The following is a 26234-nucleotide window of genomic DNA, read 5'->3' as shown; positions in this document are numbered from 1 at the left end:
TTTTTGATTGTGAAATGACAACAAAGTTTCTTTCTTTTTAAATTTTTAGAAATAATTTTCCATTAAGAACATCCAATTTATAACAAATCAAATCACAATTCAATTAAAAAATAAATTCTCAGTCATATTAAACAATAATATATCCTTTCATCTGTCGGGTACAGTTTAATTTGTCAGGTACAGTTTTATTTGTGTGTGTATATATATATATTTCCCTTGTCGGTTTGCCAGCCCAGCTTTTCCTGGTTTACTCTTATCTTCAATCCAGGCTGTTGTCCAAGCCTGCTGTCTGAAGTTTTCTCACGCACTAAATTCCCGAGTCTGGCTCCAGTGGATGAGACCAATACCAATGGTGGCTTTTGCACATGCTGTTGAGGACAGTGAGGGGCAGACGAGGCACATCAACCTGGGAAGGTAGCCCATCTAGGAAAAGGAAAACTCTTACCCTAAAACTCTGCCGCTTCAGAGGTCACTTATGCAGCAAAGAAATGTGGCTTGACTTCATCCCTGGGCAGGTGCACCACACCTAGGGGGCTGAGGTATCTTTGGTGGGCAGAGTCATTGCTCTGTGGTCTCGGCTGCATTGCTGAGGTGCACCCACAGCTCAGTGGCTTGAAGTGCTTGGAGGAGTGAGGAGCAGAAAATTTGCACCCCTAATAATTTTGCACCCAGGACAAGCACCCCTGTGTGCCACCCATGCTACGTCACTGGTTGGACAGGTTTTTTAAGTGCTGACAAAAACCTGCAAAACTAATCAGAAATGACAGCAGGATGAGTGCCCACGCCTTGAGTGCCAATTCCTCTCCCTGCCACCTCAGGCTCTCAAAATGGGGGGGGGGGTTGTATTCAGTGTTAGTCATACTCAGCATAAACCCATTGACATTAATGAACATGGCTAAATTAGGTCCATTTATTTCTGTGAGTTTCCTTTTGAGTAGAAGTCAGTTGGCTCCACAGACCCTCTGGGTGCAGATGTGGGGGAAGTGCCCAGCAGTGACTCTCCTTCATGGCTCCCCCTCCCCACAAATTAACAAAAACTCCATCAAGGCCACTGAATGAGGGGTGTGCAATCCATATGTGGTCGATACATCAACGTGTGTCCTGCAAACAGGGGCCACATTGAGGGGGGGGAGTGTTGCGTGACATCATATACACGTCATGCACAATTGGGGGGGGCAAACCAGGCGCCCCCTGCAGAGATCCCCAGACTGCCGCACACTGCACACTGGGGATAGGAAGCGCAGAGGACGCGTTGGCAGGCGGGACGGGAGGCCGATCTCTTTGGGGCGCCCTCAATATTGGGAGGGCTCGACTCCTTGTCCACAAATATTGACACCGAATAGTTTGACTTTCACAAAGCTTTTTGACAGAATTCTTCACGAAAGGCCGCCGAAAAACTGAGCAGTTCCTGTCCCCTCTCGGACTGGAAACTGGCTAGAGAACAGGCAGCAGCGGAGGAATCAGTTTCTCGCTCTCACGACTGAGACGGGAGTTCCCCTGAGGATTTGCTTTCCTAGAATCATAGACTCATAGAGTTGGAAGAGACCACAAGGGTCATCTAGTCCAACCCCCTGCCAAGCAGGAAACACCATCAAAGCATTCTTGACATATGCCTGTCAAGCCTCTGCTTAATGACCTCCAAAGGAGGAGACTCCACCACACTCCTTGGCAGCAAATTCCACTGTCGAACAGCTCTTACTGTCAGGAAGTTCTTCCTAATGTTGAGGTGGAATCTTCTTTCCTAAATGATCTTGAGTTAGGGCTGAGCACTGAGATGGCGAATGTGCCCGTGGGGGCACCAAATTATTCGGGGTAGTAGAAGGAAAAACGGATCGGAAAGAGCTCCCCAAAAGGCTCTCCGAAGGAGGCGAAGGGGCGTTCAGACAGCCCCTGGTCTGACTGGCTCCGTGAAGAGCAGAGCCGCCCCCCGCCCCCTGCCGCTCGCGGAGAGTCGCCGTGGGGTGGGAATTTCCCCCTCCAACGGGCGAGGCGGGAGTTTCCACTGACCCTCGTGAGCGCAGCGACGAGGCAGAAGAGAGCGAAGCCTTTCCCGGAACCGCCTCGGGGCGTATAAACCTCCGGCGAGAGGCTGCGGCCGCCCCAAGCGGATGCGCTGGCGGCAGCTTGGCTGGACTGCTCGGCCCTTGGACTGATTCCGAGTCGCCTGCCTGCGCACCTGAAGGGGTCTCTCTCCGGACCGCAGCTCCCCTCCGCTCCGCTCCGCTCCGCTCCGCTCCGCCTGCCTCAGCCCCGGTCAGCATGATGCCGCGCTTCCTCTCCGTCCTCCTCCTGCTGCTCGCCTGGGCTGCTTGCACTGCCGCAGAAGGTAAGAGCGGGTGAAGGAAGGGAGTCCGCCTTTCCAGGTCGCCCCTGCCTTGTGTTCTGTCCGTCGGTCCCGGCCGTAGGTGCTGGGGGTGGCGGCGAGGCGGCATAGCTGCCAAGTTTTCCCTTTTCTCGCGAGGAAGCCTATTCAGCATAAGGGAAAATCCCTTAAAAAAGGGATAACTTGGCAGCTATGCGAGGCGGGGGGCGAGGGCGACTCTCAAAGGCTAAAGCCAAGTGCTCGCCGTTTTAGAAAAAGGGGCGAATGTGGAAGATCCCCCCAAAAATGGTTAGAAATGCACTCTGCATATGCTCAGAGGCACTTTCTCTGAGTCACACTGCACAGGGTTGAGCTACGGCATTGAAAAAGAGGGCTTATTTTATTTCGTTTAATTATGTACCCAGAGTAGGCGTGTTTGGTGGTGACTGCTGGGCTCTCTGCCTTTCACTGCTTGCTGGACCCTCAAGGGTTTGAGAAGTGGAAGGGATTGCAGTGAATCCCCCAACCTCCCCTTCTCAGAACACTCCCCACCTCTTTAGGCGAGGTGCCTGTTGCTTTCTTAGCTGGGGGAAACCCTGGGTTTGCTTGGCCTTGGGGTTATGCTTCCTGGAATGAGAAAAGCAGCAGCAATTCATTTCTAGCTACAGTACTTTCAAACAACAGCTGAGTGTACATAATAGTTTTACTCATAAAGAAGGTACCTTCTGCCTGATTCTGTGAGTGAACTGATTAGTATTTCTGTGGAAGAACTCAGGAGTGTGAGAAGTGAATGAAAATGAATTCATTCTATGGTTCATAAACTCTAGTAGTGCAAAATTACAGGACGAAAACAAGAAAGATGTAAATGCAGCTGGCTTCAATTAAAATTTCAGTCACAGCAGATGAAACAGACACGGTTGTGAAACTTAAAAAAAAAAATGGCTATGGTGCCAAAGTATGAGTTCACATTCACTAAGAGCAAAGGGTCTCTCTCTCACACAAATCACAACAACAACACACACACCATTCCAATCTCTGGTGGAAACATTCTATGGTTCTGTGATTGTTTGGATCCTGTTGGGCAGCCACCTCAAGCTCAGCTCAATGTAGGTAAAATGTCCCGGAGCGCAAAAGCCCAGTGTTCAAGCACATGCTTTGAATGCAGAACAACCCAGGTCCAATTCCTGGTAATATCACTAGCTAGAAGGATCCCAGGTACCAATGCTGGAGAGTCACTGTTCGAGACCTTGGAGAGAACTGCTAGGTAGAGGGCAGAAGATCTTATGGGTCTCTGGGTTTGCAGCTTTCTGACTCCCAGCTGTTTTTAAAGCAACATTTCTTTTTTCTATCTAAAATTAGAATGGTGAGATGAAGAAAGCTAAACAAGATGTAGACCTTTTTGTGTGTGTAAAAGGACATGATCAGAACTCAGTTCAGTTCTGGTACTAAAAAAAAAATCCCTAGAATGAGACATGCTCAGATGTGCCCTGATCTTTAATTCTAACTGTATGTCTTTTGCACCTAGAATCATAGAATCATAGAATCATAGAGTTGGAAGAGACCACAAGGGCCATCCAGTCCAACCCCCAGCCAAGCAGGAAACACCATCAAAGCATTCCTGACAGATGGCTGTCAAGCCTCTGCTTAAAGACCTCCAAAGAAGGAGACTCCACCACACTCCTTGGCAGCAAATTCCACTGCCGAACAGCTCTTACTGTCAGGAAGTTCTTCCTAATGTTTAGGTGGAATCTTCTTTCTTGTAGTTTGAATCCATTGCTCCGTGTCCGCTTCTCTGGAGCAGCAAAAAACAATCTTTCTCCCTTCTCTATATGACATCCTTTTATATATTTGAACATGGCTATCATATCACCCCTTAACCTTCTCTTCTCCAGGCTAAACATACCCAGCTCCCTAAGCCGTTCCTCATAAGGCATCGTTTCCAGGCCTTTGACCATTTTGGTTGCCCTCTTCTGGACACGTTCCAGCTTGTCAATATCCTTCTTGAACTGTGGTGCCCAGAACTGGACACAGTACTCCAGGTGAGGTCTGACCAGAGCAGAATACAGTGGTACTATTACTTCCCTTGATCTAGATGCTATACTCCTATTGATGCAGCCCAGAATTGCATTGGCTTTTTTAGCTGCTGCATCACACTGCTGACTCATGTCAAGTTTGTGGTCTACCAAGACTCCTAGATCCTTTTCACATGTACTGCTCTCAAGCCAGGTGTCTCCCATCCTATATTTGTGCCTTTCATTTTTTTTGCCCAAGTGTAGTACTTTACATTTCTCCTTGTTAAAATTCATCTTGTTTGCTTTGGCCCAGTTGTCTAATCTGTTAAGGTCATTCTGAAGTGTGATCCTGTCCTCTGGGGTGTTAGCCACCCCTCCCAATTTGGTGTCATCTGCAAACTTGCTCAGGATGCCCTCAAGCCCATCATCCAAGTCATTGATAAAGATGTTGAACAAGACTGGGCCCTGCCTCTGGTTTGTAGATCTTGGGGTCCTTATTAAAAACAAGGTATTTCTGACAAGCTTGAAGTTTGCCTACTCTTGGTCACGCTCTAGATGGGCCAGTTGTCTGACAGCTTCATATGTTCATGTCCATGGGCCCAGAGGAGACACAGTTTGCTTCACTGGTTCAGAGAACACAGCCTTTGGAAGCGGGTGCAAGGGTACTATCTCTGGAGTTACGCGGAACAGAGAATGAGGGGGGAATAGCTAACAAATCAATCCACAAATTTATATAATGAAAATACTCAGCATTAAAGCCATTTTGTACTTTAGTCTTCCTTGTGGAATTCCAAATGCATGTTTTCCCTCAATTCAAATGACCACTCTCCCCCATATGTACTGATGTGTGGGAGTTGAGAGGAGCTAGATTGCCTGAACCTATGATTGAGAGAAACACAGACATCATATGCTCATCAGAAAGGCAAGATTAGTTGTGCACCAGGGGTGGGGAGACTTTTTCAGCCCGAGGAGGGCTGTATGGCAAGGCCAGGCGCAAAAGGTGAGCAGAGCAATGGGTGTGGCTCTACTCTTTGCACAGAACACATTCCAGCCGCACAAGAATCGGGGGTTTCCACATCCCTGTCCTCCCCATCCAGGCGCACGGGAGGAGGGAGGGTGCAGAACAGGGCCAGTTAGAGGGGGTGGCCTGGGGAAACTCCCCAAAGAGGAAGCCTGGAATGCTGCATGTGACCTGAGATTGCCCAACCCTGAGCTACACTCAGTGGCAAATACAAGTTGCTGCCATGTGGCTTTCAAAACCTTTTTCACTCTGATACAGACATGATGCAGACCATATCAGTCTTGCCGTCTGGCCAGCCCAGGACCTCCGTACAAACGCTCCAGGGAGGTCATTTTGGTGCTACTAACACATTTAAAAAATGCAGAAGGCAGGAGTTACAAGTTTCCAGTTTCTACAGCCACAGCAGACACTATGATACTCCAGCACTTTGACTTCACCCCTGGTGATGCCTTGTCTCTCGAGACAAATGGATGCCACCAACAACTCCCAGTTGTGTGTGCATAGGATTGCAGCCCTAATGATGGATTTTCTGCATCACGTATAGGTGCATCCCTTTGCCAGACAAAACAATCAGGCAGTGTATGATGACAGGCTTCCAAAAACTGGTACCTTTCAGATATTAGACCAAAAGAATCATTGTTGTTGTTTTGTTGTTTAGTCGTGTCCGACTCTTCGTGACCCCATGGACCAGAGCACGCCAGGCACTCCTGTCTTCCACTGCCTCCCGCAGTTTGGTCAAACTCATGTTCGTAGCTTCGAGAACACTGTCCAACTATCTCGTCCTCTGTCGTCCCCTTCTCCTAGTGCCCTCAATCTTTCCCAACATCAGGGTCTTTTCCAGGGAGTCTTCTCTTCTCATGAGATGGCCAAAGTATTGGAGCCTCAGCTTCACGATCTGTCCTTCCAGGGAGCACTCAGGGCTGATTTCCTTCAGAATGGATAGGTTTGATCTTCTAGCAGTCCATGGGACTCTCGAGAGTCTCCTCCAGCACCATAATTCAAAAGCATCAATTCTTTGGCGATCAGCCTTCTTTATGGTCCAGCTCTCACTTCCATACATCACTACTTGGAAAACCATAGCTTTAACTATACGGACCTTTGTCGGCAAGGTGATGCCTCTGCTTTTTAAGATGCTGTCTAGGTTTGTCATTGCTTTTCTCCCAAGAAGCAGGCGTCTTTTAATTTCGTGACTGCTGTCACCATCTGAATCATAGAATTGTAGAGTTGGAAGGGGCCCCAAGGGGCATCTTGTCCAACCCCCTGCAATGCAGGAATCTCAGTTAAAGCAGCCATGACAGACGACCATCCAATCTCCGCTTAAAAGCCTCCAATGAAGGAGAGTTCACCACCTCTTGAGGGAGATTTCAACTCCCAATGGCAAATAGTGGTACCTTAGGTTACAAACACCTTGGGTTACAGACTCCGCTAACCTGGAAGTAGTACCTCAGGTTAAGAACTTCACTTCAGGATGAGAACAGAAATCATGCCCTGGCAGCGCAGCAGCAGCAGGAGGCCCCATTAACTAAAGTGGTACCCTCAGGTTAAGAACAGTTTCCCTAACCTCTGGAACAAATTAAGTTCTTAACCAGAGGTACCACTATAGTCAGGAATGGTGGGAGTTGTAGTCGTTGGAATATCTAAAGGACGTCAGGTTGGGAGGCTTGGGCTACAGTATTGAGTTTGCATGTGGAAATCCAGATTCAACTCTGCCTCCCCACCTTAGCCATGAAGGCTGCTCATGTTTGTTACCTCTCCACTGCGCCAAAATGCTTTTCTGAGTGGCATTGTTATATAGCCAACACAAACTTTTATATCCCTTTTGCCACACTCAGGTGTTTTTTTTTTGGGGGGGTATATTTTAATGTCTGTGAATTGTTGAAAACTTAACTTTCTCAATGTGACTTACCATAACTTCTTGAATAGACTTATGATAGACATATAGGGTTGCACTCTTACAAAGTTGCTTTAAGCACCCTGCCATGTTCACAGTTCGTAACTAAAAGGGGATTTCCCCCCATCACTCTCTACTCCGAATCACAGCGAGTGTGATGATAGGGTTCATGTTGAATATTCCCTTGAGTCATGAGGAATCTTAGGTGTTCAGAGTTGGGGGGTAAGGTGGGCAAGGTTTGAAGTATGATATTACCCCTCTTGTGGCTGCACTGTTACTGGGTTTTTAAAAGCAGATATCTTCCTATTCTAAATTAAGCTGTCAGCCTTTAAGTGGAACCCACCATGTCACAAAATAAAAATCCTAGTTCATTTTTTACTTCACTCCTGAGGTGCACTGCTCCATTGTCTCCTGAGACAGACATATGCCAACCGTATGATACTTGTTTTCCCTTATGGGACAAATACTACTTTGGGAGGGAGGCAGTCTAAAGCCCTTCTTTAGCACCCCCCCACTGCCACCAGCTGCTTTGTTTTGTTTTATAGAGACATCTAATCACAGATCCCCCAAAGTCCTTCAAAGTGTTTCTCCAAAATAAGCATATGCTTAAATGAGGTCCTGAGAAATTAGCATTTCTCTCTGAGTTATGAAACCAAGTGAATGGAGGTACGTATTCAGATTGAAGGTCCCAGTACTATTATTTCATTTTCTTTGCACAGTGAGATTATTGGGATGGAAGGGTTAGATGTAGATAAGGAATCTTTCTTCTGGGGAGATAGGAACATCATGTTCCGAACATGGATTGTGTATATAACTTTTAGTGCACTCCTCTATGCATGTTGGCAGAGTTAGGTCCCTAGTAAGTGTGTTTGTGTAGCCTTGCATTCCAAGGGTTGGATGTATTCCTCCTTCCTGCCCCAGAATTCCTTCTGGTAATTCACTTGGTGAGTTGAGCAATTCCTGGAAAGCCAGGGTCTGATTTTCTTTCAGAACTAATCAGAATATGGAGTGGCAGGGAATTCCTCTTCTTGATCTACTGGCAGCAGTCTAAAGAGCAAGTCAAAAAGTGAGTCATTAAACAAAGGATAAAGGAAGCCTAAAAGTCTCCTCAAAGGAGATTGAAAGTCACACCTAAAGCATGTCATTACAGGCCTCTGTTCTTAATTCTCAAGAATCAAGGGGAAGGGAGGAGAAGGCACGGGTTCCACGAACAGAAGCCTCTCTTTAGAAATAGAAACAAAAAGACTCCAGTATTTCAATGGCTAATCAGTACCATTAATGGACTTAAAACAGGCATAGGCAAACTCTGGCCCTCCAGGTGTTTGGGACTACAATTCCCATCATCCCTGACCACTGGTCCTGTTAGCTAGGGATGATGGGAGTTGTAGGTTGTAGTCCCAAATATCTGGAGGGCCAGAGTTTGCCTCTGCCTGATATAAAATATCATTTGTTTTTGCTGGCATCCGTCTGTCTCAATGGACACAATGGAGTACGCCTCTGGGGGGAAGTCAAACTGCGAGAGAATCATAGCGCCTGCTGTGCCTGCAGAGACGGGTAACTGGTACCTGCTGACTCCTGCGTTGTATTTGCTGTGTTAGCAGCACCAAAGTGACCTCTGTAGGGCACAAGCTTGGATAGTGTGTATGAAGGTCCTGGGCTGCCCAGATTACATGACACACTGATGTGGTCCAAAGGAAAGCAGAGCGATACTCTTGGCACCAGCTGGCTGCAAGAGTTGCTGGAAAGAGGCAGACAAGGCCAAAATCTTTTGGACTCTACTGTACTCTGAATTTGTGTCGGGTTTCCTCCTTAGCCTTTTCTTCTCCTGAAGATGTCCTGTGAGGCAGCAGGTCTGGATTTCATGTCAGGGTTTATGCCCAAAGCCTTTCTCATGAATGAGAAGGAAGCGGAGGTTTAGGATCAGAGTTTCCTTCTCCTAGATGGGCTCCCTTTCCAGGTTGATGATCCCCATCTGCCCCTCATTTCCCTCTACAGCACGTGCAGAAAACACATTCTTGACCATTGTGCCCACTATTGGTTTCCTCCACTTAATCTGCCAGAGCCTGTTTTCACATGGAGGGGAAGTCCCATTGGCGACCCTCATCTGGTTAAGATGGCCAGTCAAAGCCATTTCTGGGATTGTGGCCGCTGTCACATGCTGACAGCTTCAAGGAGCCACAGGTGAGAGCTGGGTGCAGGGTGGGGATCAAAGGTGGACAAACAACCCCAGAAGGAGCACAGAATTGTAGAGTTGGATTATGAGGATAATTCTAGTCCAACCCCCTGCAATCCAGGAATAATTTGCCCAATGTGGGGCTCAAACACACAACCCTGAGATTAAGAGTCTGATGCTTTACCAGCTGAGTTATGTTTCCTGCCGAGGGAAATGGCTGCCTCCCGTGAGATCGGACCCCCAGTCGTGCCAGAAATTCAGGGCTAATATGAGGGTAATTAGTGCTGCCGGCCTCTCCAGGGTAGGAGAGGGCTGTCTCACCCGTGGAGTCAGTTATCTGGCCCCCGCAACAAGATGTGGGGGCAAAAGACTTTGGGTGCCAAGCCTGGCACAGAAACTGGGCACTCTCCGGAGTCATTCTCTTGAGCAGGGACACCTGTTTCTTAAAAATTAATAAGATTTGGCTAAAAACAGGTGTATTCTGGACTGATGGGAAACAATCTGCGGAACTGCAGAGTTCACCTTATTCGGTATTTCTACTTTCTTTCTTTCTCTTCTTTTTCCCACTGTAATCTCACCATTTTATTGCTTCTTATTGGTTTTTTTTTAAAAATTAAGAACTATTTAGTATTGCATTTTTGTACATGTTGTATCTATTGCTTTTTCAGGGGCTCAACAAGAGGAAAACGTCTTGAGGATTTGGCCAGAAAAGTCTGTAGTGAAGTATGGAGATTCCCTGGTATTAAACTGCAGTTCCAATTGTGAGAACATTGGCTTGGAGACCAGCTTACAGGCTGTTGCTGCAGGGACTGGGCCTACTTGGAAAGCCTTCAATTTGACCAGTGTTACTGCGTGGGAACCAAAACCATTGTGTTTTGCTAACTGTGGGGGGACAGAGCCGAAATATCAGAGGATAACCCCCACCGTTTACCGTAAGTAATATATTGGGCAGTGCTGGGATAATCATTCACAAAGGGCAGAGGATTTGGAGTGCTGCTTGCCTTGAAGGTTATTCAGTGGAAAACAGGAGGGACATGGATTCAAATTCAGCAAGACGCCAGGAAAGAAAGTGGCTGGCTGCTACCCTGAGCATGCAAAGCTGCTTTCTGAATCCACATAACCAAGTAATCTAACTTGGAGTGGCTGTCCAGGGGACCAGGTAGCGATCTTCTCCTGCACAGTCATTTGTGATCCTGGAATGGGAGCCCTGTCTTCAGGACTGTCTCCCGAGAGTACATAGTTCACTGTGGTGCTGACCCTTTTTCATTTTCAGCACCAGCAGGATACTTCTGTATTTGCCCAGGCCTTTGGTTTTTCTTTTATTTCCTCATTTAAATCTCCTTTGAATGCTGTTGATGTTTACTTCTATGTTGCAGCATTGCAATTCCTCCTGTTACTATTTGTTCGATTCTATTTATGAATTACTTCCTATAAAGCATCTCAAAGCAGTTTAACAGCAGAAAGAAAGAAAGAAAGAAAATTTTTAAATGCAATGCAGCTATAGAGTGCTTTTATTAAAAGAGTTTTGTTTTTGTTTTTGTTTCCTTGTAAAGTGAAAGGCAGGTGCCAACCTCAAAAACCCTGAGCAGCTTAGAGCCATTTGCCCAGAGGTTGAGGTTCCTTCCCTTCCAAGGCCTAGTTGCTTGCCCCACCTCAGAGGTGGGGAATCTTTTTCCAGCCCAAGGGCTGCATTCTTTTCTGGACATCCCAGGGGGACTACCAGTGGTGGACAGGGCCAGATGCAAAAGTGGGTGGAGAAATTAATTTACACTCATGCGCTCTTCTCTATCCTTCATCCAGACAAGGAAGAGACATCCAAGTTCAAGGACATAACTCATTCAGTGAGGCTGCAGAGCTGGGCTGGTGAGGGGCATGGTCTGGGGAATGGGGCTGGGGCTTGAGGAGAGTTGTGAGAACCACATAGAGAAGCCTGGAGGGTCTACCTCCCATCGAAAGAGGTTCACTTGCTGAGAACAAGGGGCAGGGCCTTGTTGTGGTAGCCCCCCAGTTATAGAGTTCCCTTCATTGCCTCATCCTTGATGACGTTTCAGTCGACAGCGGAAATGTCTGTGCCTTGAAGAGATGCAAGCTGTAAATATTATGTAAATTAATCAAATGGGCATGCTTCCTGCCACTTTTAATATTTTGCATAATTCAACCTGCTGCGGCATGCCTGGAAGTTTTGTCCTTTCTTAGCTCTTAATGGTTTTGCCCAAGTCAGCCCTCTCTGTCAGCCCCACTTGGTTCCCAAGCCAAATTATCTTTGCAAAGGCAGGAGGGAGGGAGGGGCTGCCTACTTGCAGCAGAGACCTCCTGGGTCTCCTCCTTAAGGTCTGGACCTGCTGCCCCTTGTTCCTGAGATGCCCAAGCGGGATCACTTCCAAGACTGGCATAGAAAGAAAGACAGAATATGTATCCTTTCTTTTTCCATTACCGGTACTTATAAATTTTATTAACCAATGAACATTGGGTGGTATTTGATACTCAATTGTTTATGCATGTTTTTTTATTGTTAAATTGCTTTGACATGTTTCATAGGAAGTGATCTGTAAATGAAATAAATTATTATCATTACTCATTTCATTTCTATACTGCTTTATCTTTTAAAGAAAAAAAATCTCAAACTGGTTTACAACATTTAAAAAACAACAACAATCCAGAATAAAGCATTATTGAAGAAAGTCAAATCAATAGGATTTATCACTTTTTATTCTGTTCCAGGAGCTCCGGAGCGCATAGTGTTGGATCCTCTGCCAGAGGTGGAGGTGGGTAAGGAGTATAATGTGACTTGTCGAGTTTTCGACGTTGCCCCCATCCGGAACCTCACCGTGACCTTGTTTAAAGGGGGGGAAAGGCTGCATGTGGAGACCTTTGAGGACCACAGGAATCCTGAAGCCGACAATGTTGTGGTGACAAGCAACAGCATCACCGCTCAGCAGAATGACCACGGAAAGGAAGTCACCTGCCACGCAGCTCTGGACCTGAGGCCGGAAGGGCCCTTCTTGGAAAAGGCTTCCCCCAGCAAATTGCTGCAGACTGTTGGTGAGTTCACATCAGAGGCCCCACTTTCTCTAAAAGAAATGGGCAACAATGACAAAAGAAGCAGATTCATTGACTGCTAATGGGCATAAATCCAAGCAGAAACTCTGGAGGTAATGGAGTCCCTCAGCCTGCACTGTCCCTCCCCCATACAGATCCCCTTGGATGTCAGAAAAGACACTCTTTCTTGCTTCTGTTTTCCATCCATGATGGATCTATTTCGTTTTTATTTATGAAATGGCATCGGGGTGCAGACAGGGCTATTGTATCTGCAAAGCTGGGGGTATTGAATGAAACTGCAACTGGTTGTAATCTTTTTGGCATATGTGGCTTTCTGTGATTTTGCTTATAATTTATTTCCATATGCTGCAAACCAGGGAGGGCAGTAAGTCCATGGAAGCCAACTAACCATAGCTGCCAAGTTTTCCCTTTTCTCGCGAGGAAGCCTATTCAGCATAAGGGAAAATCCCTGTAAAAAAGGGATAACTTGGCAGCTATGCAACTAACACCTAAGACAACTTAGCAGGCTTGATGTTCTTTGGGCTGGTTTGGATATCTTTACTGCCTTCCTTTGTTTTTTGGGAACGCTCACTTGTTTTAACTTCTGCAAGCCTCTAGCTTATTTCTCCAGTAGATTTGTTTTCATTTCTGTTGGCATCAGTGGTCCCTGCCTCTCTATGGGAGTGATAGCTCTTTTCATAACTGATATGATTTCTTTCATGCTTTTCACAGTTTTCCCCATGGAACCATATATTCAAACTTTGGGCCCTGTGGAGATCAATACTAGCATGCCTGTGGAATGTGAGGTGTCTGGACTTTTTCCGGTTCAAAAAGCAGCGATTCAGCTGTTCTTTGCAGGGGAGAGATTGAACTCCAGCAACCACATATCAGGGCACAAAGTGAGTGCCCAGGCTCAAGTGTCCTCAACATCAGCAGGAGAACATCAGTTGATCTGCACAGTCTCTCTGGGGCCACTGACCAAAACTGCAGAGATTACTGTGAATGTCTACAGTGAGTATCATATATGGATTTCATAGAATCAAAATTATAGAGTTGGAAATGAACTGAGGATCATCTAGTTCAGGCAGCTCCAAACTTCGGCCCTCCAGATGTTTTGGACTACAATCCCCATCATCCCTGACCACTGGTCCTAGCTAGGGATCATGGGAGTTGTAGTCCAAAACATCTGGAGGGCCGAAGTTTGGGGATGCCTGATCTAGTTCATCCCCCTGTAATGCAGGAATCTCAACTAAAGCATCCATGACAGGTGGCCACCCAACCTCTGCTTAAAACCCTCCAAGGAAGGAAAGTCCACTACCTCTCATGTTCCACTGTCAAACAGCTCCTACTATCAGAAACTTATTCCTGATGTTTAGTTGGAATCTCCTATGGTTCAGGTCCTAGCCTCGGGAGCAGGAGAAAACAAGCTTGCTCTATCTTCCATGTGACAGTCCTTTAGATATTTGAAGATGGCTATCATATTTCCTCTGTCTCCTCTTCACCAGCATTTGTTGGCCCAACACCTACAAAGCACAGCCCTTTGCAGTGGAGCTGTCAGGCATTTGGCAATGACAAGCATTTGTCTCCCATTAGTTAACAGCCTTTCAACTTGCAATTCTAGGGAGCAGAATCTGGCCAACATCTCCACACCAAGAGGGGGATGATGAATGGGTTGAGCAACAGACTGGGACTTTCCTGCTTGTTCAAAAAAGCATCTAGATCAGTTTGTCTGGCCCAGCTGGATGCTTCCAGGAAGCCCACAAACAGTAGGGAAAAGAAATAGCTTCCCCTGCCCCTCCTGTTTGTCCCTAGCATCTGGTACCCTGCCTGTCACAGGTACACTGCCTCTACAGGGAGTGGGTGGCGCTGTGGTCTAAACCACTGAGCCTCTTGGGCTTGCCAATCGGAAGGTCAAATCCGCATGACAGAGTGAGCTCCCGTTGCTCTGTCCCAACTCCTGCCAACCTAGCAGTTCAAAAGCATATAAAGCAAGTAGATAAATAGATACTGCTGCAGTGGGAACGTAAATGGTGTTTCTACATGCTCATGGTGTTCCGTTGTGCTAGAAGTGGTTTAGTCATGCTGGCCATATAGAATCATAGAATCATAGAATCATAGAGTTGGAAGAGACCACAAGGGCCATCCAGTCCAACCCCCTGCCAAGCAGGAAACACCATCAAAGCATTCTTGACATATGGCTGTCAAGCCTCTGCTTAAAGACCTCCAAAGAAGGAGACTCCATCACACTCCTTGGTAGCAAATTCCACTGCCGAACAGCTCTTTCCATATGACCCGGAAAACTGTCTGTGGACAAACACCGGCTCCCTCAGCCTGAAGCGAAATGATTGCCACGCCCCATAGTCGCCTTTGATTGGACTTAAGCGTCCAGGGGTCCTTTATCTGTTACCTTTTTTACACTTACAGGTAGGTAGCCGTGTTGGTCTGAGTCAAAGCAAAATAAAAAAATTCCTTCAGTAGCACCTTAAAGACCAACTGAGTTTTTATTTTGGTATGAGCTTTCGTGTGCATGCACACTTCTTCAGATACCATGGTATTCTTCAGATACCAGATATCTGAAGAAGTGTGCATGCACACAAAAGCTCATACCAAAATAAAAACCTAGTTGGTCTTTAAGGTGCTACTGAAGAAATTTTTTAACTTTTTTACACTGCCTCTAAGCATGGAGAGCTCTAAGCTATTTCACCATCATGGCTAAAACCTGCCAATTTACCACAGGCCTATTTTAAAAATTCACCAAAAAAATTAACTTGATAGGGTTTAGCTCAGGCATCCCCAAACTGTGGCTCTCCAGATGTTTTGGCCTACAACTCCCATGATCCCTAGCTAAGAGGACCAGTGGTCGGGGAAGATGGGAATTGTAGTCCAAAACATCTGGAGGGCCGAAGTTTGGGGATGCCTGGTTTAGCTCATGGTGTAATAATTATAGTCAGTAAAGCAATCTAGATATGTAATGGCTGTTCTGCTACATTCTCTTGCAGGTTTGCCCAAACCCACCCTGCACATTGACCACCCCCAAATCCCTGTCAACACAAACGTGACAGTTATGTGCAGGTCTGATGGCTCCAAGTCCCCTGGTGTCGTCATGCGGATCAGTGACATCAAGGAGATCTTACTATCTGGAGTTGGTCCTTCTCTGCAGTATTCACTGACAGCCCATAAAGAGGATAATGGGAGGCAGTTCATGTGCAAAGTGGAGCTGAAAGTTGATGGGCGCTCGGTTGTGAAAGAGACATCTGCAAATCTCACTGTCTTCTGTGAGTAGGAAATGCTCTTCTGAACAATATTTTATTTCTAGAGATTCAGAACTCTTCACATTATGCAACAAAGAATAAATAAATTATGCAGTGGGAATGAATTATCCAAACTGTGCAGCTTGTTGTCCATATATATATAGGCCTAGTTCTGCATGAGGCAGGCTGTGCTTGGACTATACCACTTCAGACTGTAGATAGATAGGGGCTCACATGACTGAGAGCTATTTTATACATGGTGGTTGTTGATTTATTTATATCCCGATTTTTTCCTGACAGAACTCAAGGCAGCTAATAGATAGAAATAAGAACCACTAAAAACATAGAAAAAAACCCCAATCATTAAAAAACAATTAAACATTGGTAGAATTAAAACCGCACACACACAATTAAAACATACAAATAATTACAACAAAAACAGCACAACACTCAATCAATCCTTGCACATCAAAAACAGGCCTGACCTTCTCCCTTATATGCTAGTTTTTAATGTGTGGGGATCTTTTGTTTGTATCAAGTAGCACTGAGTCATGTCAGGCCCCACTATTGCCTCTGAAGTGGTTCAGACCAAATATAGATTTATCTCATCATTGGGATCAGTGGGATATATATACAATTTGTGGGGTTAATTATTGTGTAAGGTTAATTACACAGTAATTAATTAATTAATTAATTGACCAAATGTGATCCACCTGGAGAAGGAACTGGCAAGCTACTCCAGTATCCCTGCCGAGAAAACTCCATGGACAAAGACAACAGGCATATAAAAGTTAAGACGCTGGAAGATGAGCCCCTCAGGTCGGAAGGAATCCAACATGCTACTGAGGAAGAGCGGAGGACAAGTACAAGTAGATTCAGAGCTGATGAAGCGGCTGGGCCAAAGCCGAAAGGTCGCTCAGTTGCAGATATAATAATAATAATAATAATAATAATAATAATAATAATAATAATAATATATTATTATTATTTATACCCCACCCATCTGGCCGGGTCTCCCCAGCCCCTCTGGGCGGCTTCTAACAGAAGAATAAAACACAATAATCTATTAAACATTAAAAGCCTCCCTGAACAGGGCTGCCTTCAGATGTCTTCTAAAAGTCTGGTAGTTGTTTTCTTTTTGACATCTGTTGGGAGGGCGTTCCACAGGGCAGGCGCCACCACCGAGAAGGCCCTCTACCTAGTTTCCTGCAACTTGGCTTCTCGCAACGAGGGAACCGCCAGAAGGCCCTCGGTGCTGGATCTCAGTGTCTGGGCAGAACGATGGAGGTGGAGACGCTCCTTCAGGTATACTGGACCGAGGCCGTTTAGGGCTTTAAAGGTCAGCACCAACACTTTGAATTGTGCTTGGAAGCGTGCTGGGAGCCAATGTAGATCTTTCAAGACCGGCGGCCACTCCCAGTCACCAGTCTAGCTGCTGCATTCTGGATTAGTTGTAGTTTCCGGGTCACCTTCAAAGGTAGCTCCACGTAGAGCACATTGCAGTAGTCCAAGCGAGAGATAACTAGAGCATGCACCACTCTGGCGAGACAGTCTGCAGGCTGCACGGATGGATGGATCAGCCTTGGGATTCTCAAGTTTCTGTGCAAGCTGCTAGACTGGAGCATCCAGGTGGCTTCTAGGATTCATGAGCACCCTGTGCACGCTGCCTAAAGGGCACAAGATTGCCACCAAATCTTATGCGGCTTTCCAGTGATGAAATAAGATGCATCCCTTATGGCAAAACAACCATATTTGTCTTCTCCATTTCAGATGCGCCCCAAATGAGTGATTCTAGCTGCCCTGATAAGTTGACCTGGAAGGACGGCAATGAAGAGACCTTTATCTGTTCAGCCTCAGGAAACCCACCGCCAACTGTCGAATGCAGGAAAGATGCGGTGTCATACAACATTGGGATACAGCAGCAAGTCACAAAAGAGCATGGTGGCATCTATCATTGCAATGCCACCAACGCCTACGGATTTGATGTAAGAGATGTGATCATACACGTTGAATGTAAGTTAACCTCCTTGTCTAACCCGCCTCCCAACGAAACACAAACACACAAACACGAGAGAGAGGGGGGGGGGACTCATACAGTTTGGATTTGCAGCAGACCGCCAAGAATGTGGAATTATTTAAAATTACTCTGCTAAAAAGCAGGACCAGAATGTAGGTTCTAAATTCATCTCAAGGAGGCCAGCAGAGAGAATCTTCCTCAATCTTTCTGGATTGGAGATAGTACACAGCTGGATATGGGATGCTAAGCCGAGCCAGGCCACTGGCCAGGTTTCCTAACAACCTGCAGGCATGAATTGTGCAGTTCCAATGGAAAGACTCTTTTGGGTTTTGATGTGAGTGCTGTTGAAATCTTGCACACACTTGTTGGCTCACTGAACAGCTTTTGTCAGGTGCCAGCCTCTGGAAGTCGCATATTCTCAGCCTCAAAAATCAGAGACGACAGTGGACCAACATAAAAGTGTGCACTTACCACAGGTAATAGTGATGCCTTCAGGTTCCCAAATCAGTGGACTTGACTCTTCTGATTTTGCTCCTGTGTTCCCTTTGATAGGCCTTAGTGCTTCATAACCTTCAATTTGTACAAAGCCTACACAAAATTCCACTTTCGGAAATGTGAAGATTAGCTCAATTGTCTTAGCATTTCAATTTGCAACCATACTTCCAACCCTTAAAATACCAGGAACTTCCAGAAAGCAGCTAGTTTTGGAGAATTAGTCACGCCTAGCATTCAATAGCAACACAAGTGTAGGAATCACCAGAGACCTTAAAACTAGCAAAAGAGGTAAGAATCTCTGTGGTCCACTGGTCCAGGCTCTTTTACTTGAGCTTTTGGTGTTTAGCAACCTACATGTCCTTTCAATCACGAGGGCAAAGCAGTATGTGTTCTACAGATTTGCACCCTGCAGAATTCTTAGGCCCATAACCTTAACCCACTTGTCTTTGCCTTTCACAGCTTACCAGCTCGACACCCTTGGAATCATACTTGGGATTCTCTGTGCAGCGGTTATTTCTTCTGCAGTAGGGGTGGCTTATTACATGTACTACAGAAAGGAAAAGATCAGGAAGTACCACCTAAGACGGCGGCAGCTGCAAGTAACGGGAAGCCCCATGGAGCAAAAGTGCCTGAATGGCAACGCATAGTCTGTGAATGTCTAACACTGCTATAAACTGAAGAGGAACTTGAGCCCATGCCAGCAAGTTGTAGTTGTTATTCAGGTCCACCAACCCCACCTAGCCCAGGAGTCAGGGGGAGAAAATGGGAAAGCATTCTTGAGATGCTGAACAACTGATGGGCAGTGCTCCAACTGGACTTTGTCTTAAGGAGCTTGGGTGGTTTCTGCACTTTCAGACACTGACTGGTGGAATTTATTACAAAAGACTTGTGATCAGAAACTTGTCCCTTTTATGTTTTTCTTAAAATCTTCTCTTTCATCCAAGCCTTGGAATCTTGAAGTTTTGAGAACTGGAATGCTTACAGGTCAGGAGGGGATAAGAGCTGCCAGAGCAGATGCTTTGAGAGATAGTTGACAGCATTCAGTTACTCAGTAAGAAGCAAAACGAAGAGTTCAGGCAGGTGTGTTGAAGGCAGAAGGATGGAAAAGGCGAGCCACATTAAGCATGGACTGTTTCCCCAGCAGTGGATGCTTTCAGAACTTATATTTTCATTCCTGCAGTATGAAATGAAGTGTCTGCCTGGATCCTACACCTCACCCCACTGGGACTGTAAGCTGGCAAGATAATGATTGCATTTTGCATTGTGGAAACAATTGTCTCTTTCTTGGACCATCCAAGCTCTTCCAGGGCGCAATCTGGCACCAGTTGGGTCTTAAAGGAAAGCCAATTCCTATGTGGTGACAAAGTCAACATAAAATGTTTTTTTATCATGATCCATGAACTCAGGACTCTCTTCTTTAAATATGCTGCATGCCATAACTCTAAGACAACTTGTCTTTTTCAATGTCAGGCCAGGCTGAAGTCTTTAATGTGAAGAAATGGTTTAAAAATAATGTATGCTTTTAAATGACTACTGAAAGATGTTGGGTAATGTGTTTCCACATGCTCAGTTTTTCCACACTTCCGTGAGTTTAAAGCGTCATTTTGGCACATGTGGCACATGTTTTATATGTAAAAACACCCACAAAATCTGCTTCGTGAATTATGCTTTATGGGTGTATGCCTAAAATGTATGAAATGGTCTACATACATTAGAATAGGAGGAAAGCACTCTTGCAGAACCTTGAACTTGTCATCTAGATTTTTTAAAATGACTCCTTGTTTTAAATCTAACCTTGTACAGTGGACACTAGGGTTGTGAACGTGATCCGTGCAGGAGGCATGTTTGCAACCTGCAGCGTTCGCAACCCACAGCGCCATGTCTGCGCACGCACGGGTCACAATTCAGTGCTTTTGCGCATGCGTGAGCGCAGAAACCTGGAAGTAACCCCTTCTGGTACTTCCGGGTTCGGTGCGGTGAGCAACCCGAAAACGCACAACCTGAAGCGTCTGTAACCCGAGGTATGACTGTACAGGAGAATTCCCCCACTGTTTCAAAAATCTTTGAGCAGCTATTCTGGAGGCTGAGCACCCAAACAGCAACTGAATTGAAGGGACTGCAGGTTAATTTTCTTGCATCAAAACCTTCTCATGGAATTTATTTTTATGTTCTTCTCTTATTGCCTAGAGAATAAAATTGTTTGCTAAATTCTGTTCATGCCATCTCCTGAATGAATGAAACTTTCACTGCAGCACGGTGAGTCTCTGTTACCAGGAAGAACTGCAGGCTGCTAGCAGTATGTGGGACAAGGTGTCTTCTGAGAGGCAGGCGGCAGATGCTGTGATTCTGCTTCCTTAGCTGCTCTGTCAGTGTTATCATGCAACCCTATATAAAAATGGGAATGCTCTGAATTTAAAATTCAAGGATATTTCACTATTATTATTCTGTAGACTTTCCATACCTTAGACATTAGAGATTTTTTAAATTAGAGATATTTAATTAATTTAGAGATATTTAAAATTAAATTAGAGATATTTAAAAATACCTTAGACATTAGAGATTTTTAATAATAATAATTACTCCACTCTGGACGGCTCCCAACAGAATTAAAAGCACAATAACAAATTTTTAGAGCTAGTTACAGGTAGGTAGCTGTGTTGGTATCTGAAGAAGTGTGCATGCACACGAAAGCTCATACCAAAATAAAAACTTAGTTGGTCTTTAAGGTGCTACTGAAGGAATTTTTTTATTTTTTAAAAATTTTTAGAGGTTTATCACTGCAAATAAATCGTAGAATCATGTAATTGAAGAGTTGGAAGGAACCCTGAGCATCATCTAGTCCAACCACCTGTCATTAAAAGAACACCTGGGAGGCACTGACATGCCAACTTTCATTGTGTCTTAGAAGTCTAAAGCAGCTTCATGTGTATTTCAAGGCTGGATTGCTGCAATGCTGCATGTGGGGCTTCGCTGGCACTTGGTCTGGAAGCTGCAAGATAGTGCAGGATGCTGCAGCACAATTGCTGACAGAAGAGACGCCTCGTCAGCATGGAACACCTCTGCTCAGAGATCTGCACTGGTTGCCTACTCACTACCAGGCCAAGTTCAAGGTGTTACTATTAGCATATTAAGTCCTTAACAACTTGGGATCAGTTTACATCTGAAATCACCTTGCCCTACATATGACCCCTTGACCAATTCTACTGGCAGAAGAACAGAGGCTGCACACGACCCACATCTGTAAACACTTGATTTTTTAGTTTGGCAGCACCAACACTGGAACTCTCAGCCACTTGCTCTCAGGCTCCTTCACTGTATTCCTTTCAGCACCTGCTGAAGATGTTCTTATTTAGACAAGCCTACCCAGATGTTCTAAAAGCTTGTAGGAGTTTAAATTTGTTTTAGTCTATTTTACTGTGGTTTTAACCTTCTGTATGTTTTAAATTATGGTTGTAAAAATTTTTTAGAGATAATTTTATTGTTCTATCTTTTTTTGTAAACCGCTTTCAGGTTTCCTACAGTCAAGCAGTATATACATTTTATGAAATAAGTAAATAAAATTAATAAATGGGGAGACATGGAAAGGGAGGGGGAAGCCCTGTTGTTATTTTAAAATTTGTTTTATTAAACCTTTTCTTGGGTTACGTTAAGTACATACAGTGTCTCTGTTTTCAGTTCGTAGTCTTTTCTACAGGTCATTTAGATTCAGAAGCCCTGTTATGCGTGTGGAAGGCCTTGCCTAGGACTTTTTTTTTTTTAAACATACTTTTTATTAATTTTACAAAATACAAAAAAACAAAAAAAAACGGTACATACATAAACACCTTTTCCACCTCCTTCCTACCCACCCACATGGGTCCTCCCCTGCCACAGAAGTATCCCATGTATGTGAACAGTCAGAGATGGTCCATTTTATGCTTGGATTTCTGTCCTCCTCCCCCTCCCCTGACCCCAAAGCCCCCCCTGCCACCAGGGAGCTCCAGCAAACCAGGGCAGTACGCAGGAGGCCATCCATCCAACCATCTATTATAATACCAAAAAAAGAGAAAAATAGAAATAGGAAAAAAGAGAAAAAAGAAAGGGCAAAAAAAGAGAAAAAAACAATACAAGACAGAATTTTTTTTCTTACATTCATAATTGTAAAACCATATTTTGTGGGCTTCCCCTCCCCCCCTTCCCCGGTTTTCATCCCTTTTTTATCTTCTGCAACAGTTTCTTACTTTATAAAAATACACCTTTGTATCTTATACAACTTATAAATCAATTGTTAACATTTTCATCTAATATTCAAATCACTGAAAAATCAAACTCCCATTTTATCTTCCCGTGCCTAATTTTTTCTCCCTCTATAAGCCTCCATATTTTCACATTTTCCAAAATCCATTCACTTTTAAAACTATAACTATTCTCAATTTAACCTTACATCCCCGATTACCGGCTCCACCCCCCCAATCCAGCAAATTCCATAATCAGCAGACCAGTTATAAACCTGTTAATCCATCCTTATAATCACAACATCACTTTCCCTTCACCCCACCCCCTGTTTACAGTCTTTTGCCATCCACGCCACCATACAGGACCCCTGAATTTCTTCTCTTCTCTGCATATTTTTTCCTTCTTCCCTGTGGGCGTTCTGGAGTTCCAATAATACCAATCGTGCCCCCCTCAAAGGCAGGGCACTCCATCCAACTTTTTGTAGAGTAAAGTCATCATTTTTTTCGTGGTGTGCTTCATTTTGTGTTGAATCATCACAGTCCTCATCTTCATCTTTTCCTTCCAAATCACAGTCACCATCATTGTCATTCTCACATTCATCTTTTTCAGTGTCAAAAGCTTCATCTTCTAAAAAATCATATTCTGCCATCACCATCTGAAATTTTTGCTGTAACTCTTGCCGTCGTGTCTCCTCTTGACATAGCTCTATTCTTGTTTCCCACATTAAGGTCAAAACAGACCGCTGGAACTCAGGGGAACACTTTTTTGTTGACATAATTCAATCCTGCCAAGGTCAAAACTTGTCACGTGGGGTGGAATATGATCACAGTTTATTTTCTCGACTCCATTTTAACAAGCTGGCTGCATTCTTCAAGTCTTATTAACAATAAAGTTCGAACTCACATTTCACAAACATTTAAACCAAAAAAGAAATTCCACAAAGTCCAGAAATACAAAGTGAAATAAAAATTGACTTATAAATCCTGATCAACTCACTGGGTTGTCTGGGCTGCCGGCTCCCGAGGAAAAGAAAGGTTTTTCTTAGTCTTTACCTCTTGCTGCAGGGCAGTCATAAACCACAGTCTCTCTCCCCTTTCACCCTGCATCAAAGGGGAGATTCTCTTTGATGCCTTTGAGGGATCCTTTTGAATTGCAAATCTTCTGTTTACGGCTTCGGGTTTCTATTTACTGTCTCTTTTGTTGCCGTGGGGGGGGTGGCTTCCTCTTTTCTCCCCTCTCTCCCAGATCCAAATTGTTTTATAATCCAAATCGTGAGGTTACTTACAGTCTTTTCCAATCGTTTTATTTTCGGAAGAATCCAGCGCTCTCCGCCTTCGGCTTGAAGCTTCTCCCTGCTAGAATAACGTTGCCGCTCAAAATGGCCCCCGCGACTTCTACCCTCCTCGCTCCGGAGCTCTTATTAGAGCTAGCCGAAGAGTTGGGGAGTCCGGATTGGGGCCGTGCCGAGCAAATTTGCCCCCGGGACGCCCTTCCCGAGGTTCTAAGGGGCGCAGCGTCGCTCTCGCTGCCCTCCCCACTCCTAGCAGGGACGGGCCGTCTCGGAGACGAGACGAAACCCCGCCGATCGGCGCTGGCGCTGAACCCGGAAGCCCCAGGCCTTGCCTAGGACTTTTGCTGATGGGACTCATCACTTGAATCCTGCCCAAGGTCTTACACTTGCTCCTGCTGCCCCTGAAAAGGAGTTGAAAAATCCTGAAACCAGATTGCCTTCAGATGTGAGCATTCCATCTTCTGGCTGTATTAAAATTATTATTATTATTCGAGTAAATAAACATCTATCTGACTTTTAGAAAACATCTGAAGGCAACCCTGTATTGGGAAATTTTTTATGCCTAATGTTTTACGATTTTTTAATGTGCTGTAAGCTGCCAAGAGTGGCTGAGGAAACCCAGCCAGATGGGCAAATATAATTTTTTCTTTTTTAAAATTATTATTGAAGTGATTTCCACCACCACCACCCCTCACAAATGGAACAAGCTTGGGAGACAAGAGACTGTACAAATTGAAATACATGCTATGTCTCTGCATCACATTTCCCTAAGTGCATAGCTGGATTCTATGAACTGGACCAATGTCTGAGATTGCTGAGAACAGAGTAGCTAGGCAATACTGGACGGTTAAGTCCAGTCAAAGGCAACTATGGGGTGCGGCGCTCATCTCGCTTCAGGCCGAGGGAGCCAGCATTTGACCACGTTTCTGGGTCATGTGGCCAGAAGGATTAAACTGCTTCTGGTGCAACAGAACACCGTGATGGAAGGCAGAGCACATGGAAACACCGTTTACCTTCCCACTTGGAGTGGTACCTATTTATCTACTTGCTGTTAAGTCTCGACCTCAAGACGCCCACACGTTTCAACGTTGAAGAGAAGTTTTATTTACAATAACAAAATACAAGCTACAGTCTTAAGCCACGGCTCTCACTGTCTTACGACTAGTCTGATGACTCATCTGAGTCCTCGGCGTTGTTCCACCTCCCTTTATCCCTCTGTGGGAACCACACCTTCTTCCTTCTATTAAGTGACGTCAGCCTCCCCCTTTCTTGTAATCCAGCCCTCCGTCTCTGCTTCACGCCGAGTGGATTATTAAGAGCTTCGGGAGAGCTGTTTCCTGATATCTCTCTAAACTGTTCACTCTGCTCCCCCTCTGCATTCCCCAATTCTGGGCCACCGTCCAAATCAGTCAGCTATGAGTGTTCACTTGTGGACCCTATGCTGACATCATCCCCCTCTCTAGGGTCCTCCTCCCGTCCTTCAGGTTCCCCCACTCTCGTCGTTGGCGCTCTCTGGGTTACTTCCCACCATTCCTCATCCTCATCTTCCCAATAACTACAACCCGGTTGTGGCTCCTCCACCTCTTCCTCCCAATCAAGTTCATCATTCGTTTCTAGTACCCCCTCTGCTTGCTCTTCCACCCAATCTAGGGGTTTGGGTTTATTGGGATATCTGCGGTGAAACTCCCTCTGCAGCCTGGACGCATGTATATTACTCGCGTTTTCCCACGAGTTCTCCTCCTGACCATATCCTTTCCAAGCCACTAGATACTGCAACCCTCTACCCCTTCTGCGAGAGTCTAGGAGCTCGGCCACCTCGTACTCTGGTTCACCTTCCACCCAGATTGGTAACGGTGGTGGCTCTCGTCTCTCCTGATACCGATGTTTAGGCGTTACCGGCGATAGTAACGACCGGTGGAAAACAGGATACATCTTCATTGATGCTGGTAGTCGCAACTTGTAGGACACAGAGTTGATTTGCTCCAGCACTTCAAACGGTCCTACCCACTGAGGTTGTAGTTTTCGACAACGTCCCTTACTTGGCCAGTCTTTTGTGGACAACCAGACTAGATCGCCCACCCGTATCTGCTTGCCCAGTTGTCGATGTTTATCTGCTTCTGCCTTGTATTAGGCCTTCACCTTTTCTAGCTGGTCCCGCAGAATACTGTGCAATGCTTCCATCTCTTCCGCAAACTGTTCAGCTGCGGGCACAGCCAAACTATCACCCTGCCCCGGAAATCCCCTTGGGTTTCTCCCTTGACATGCGAAAAACGGTGTCTGTCTTGTTGATGTATGCACCGCGTTATTATATGCAAACTCGGCCAACGCTAATTTCTCGACCCAGTCATCTTGTTGATAATTAACATAACATCGTAAATATTGCTGTAAGGTGGCGTTCGTCCGCTCAGACTCACCATTTGTCTGCGGGTGGCGGGCCGACGAAAGACACACCTCCACCTTCAATAGTTGCATCAACCGCCTCCAAAACTGGGAGGTGAACTGCGTTCCCCGATCTGACACCACCTTC

The 26234-nt window shown here is 45.4% G+C and overlaps 1 protein-coding gene across 1 annotated transcript; it reads left to right on the top strand.

Moving 5' to 3' along the window:
* The first annotated feature begins 1714 nt into the window (after positions 1-1714).
* On the top strand, positions 1715-21854 carry LOC118077842 (intercellular adhesion molecule 1). Its single transcript, XM_035101571.3, has 7 exons — positions 1715-2326; positions 10068-10331; positions 12121-12441; positions 13171-13449; positions 15438-15713; positions 17460-17702; positions 18661-21854. Exons 1-7 carry the CDS (start codon positions 2260-2262, stop codon positions 18846-18848), a joined length of 1638 nt encoding a protein of 545 aa, XP_034957462.1. The 5' UTR covers positions 1715-2259; the 3' UTR covers positions 18849-21854.
* The last annotated feature ends 4380 nt before the right edge of the window (positions 21855-26234 follow it).

Source organism: Zootoca vivipara, chromosome 15, assembly GCF_965207765.1.
Source record: "Zootoca vivipara chromosome 15, rZooViv2.hap1.1, whole genome shotgun sequence".
In the NCBI taxonomy this organism is placed as follows: Eukaryota; Metazoa; Chordata; class Lepidosauria; order Squamata; family Lacertidae; genus Zootoca; species Zootoca vivipara.
This window is presented reverse-complemented; position numbering and strand designations above follow the sequence as displayed.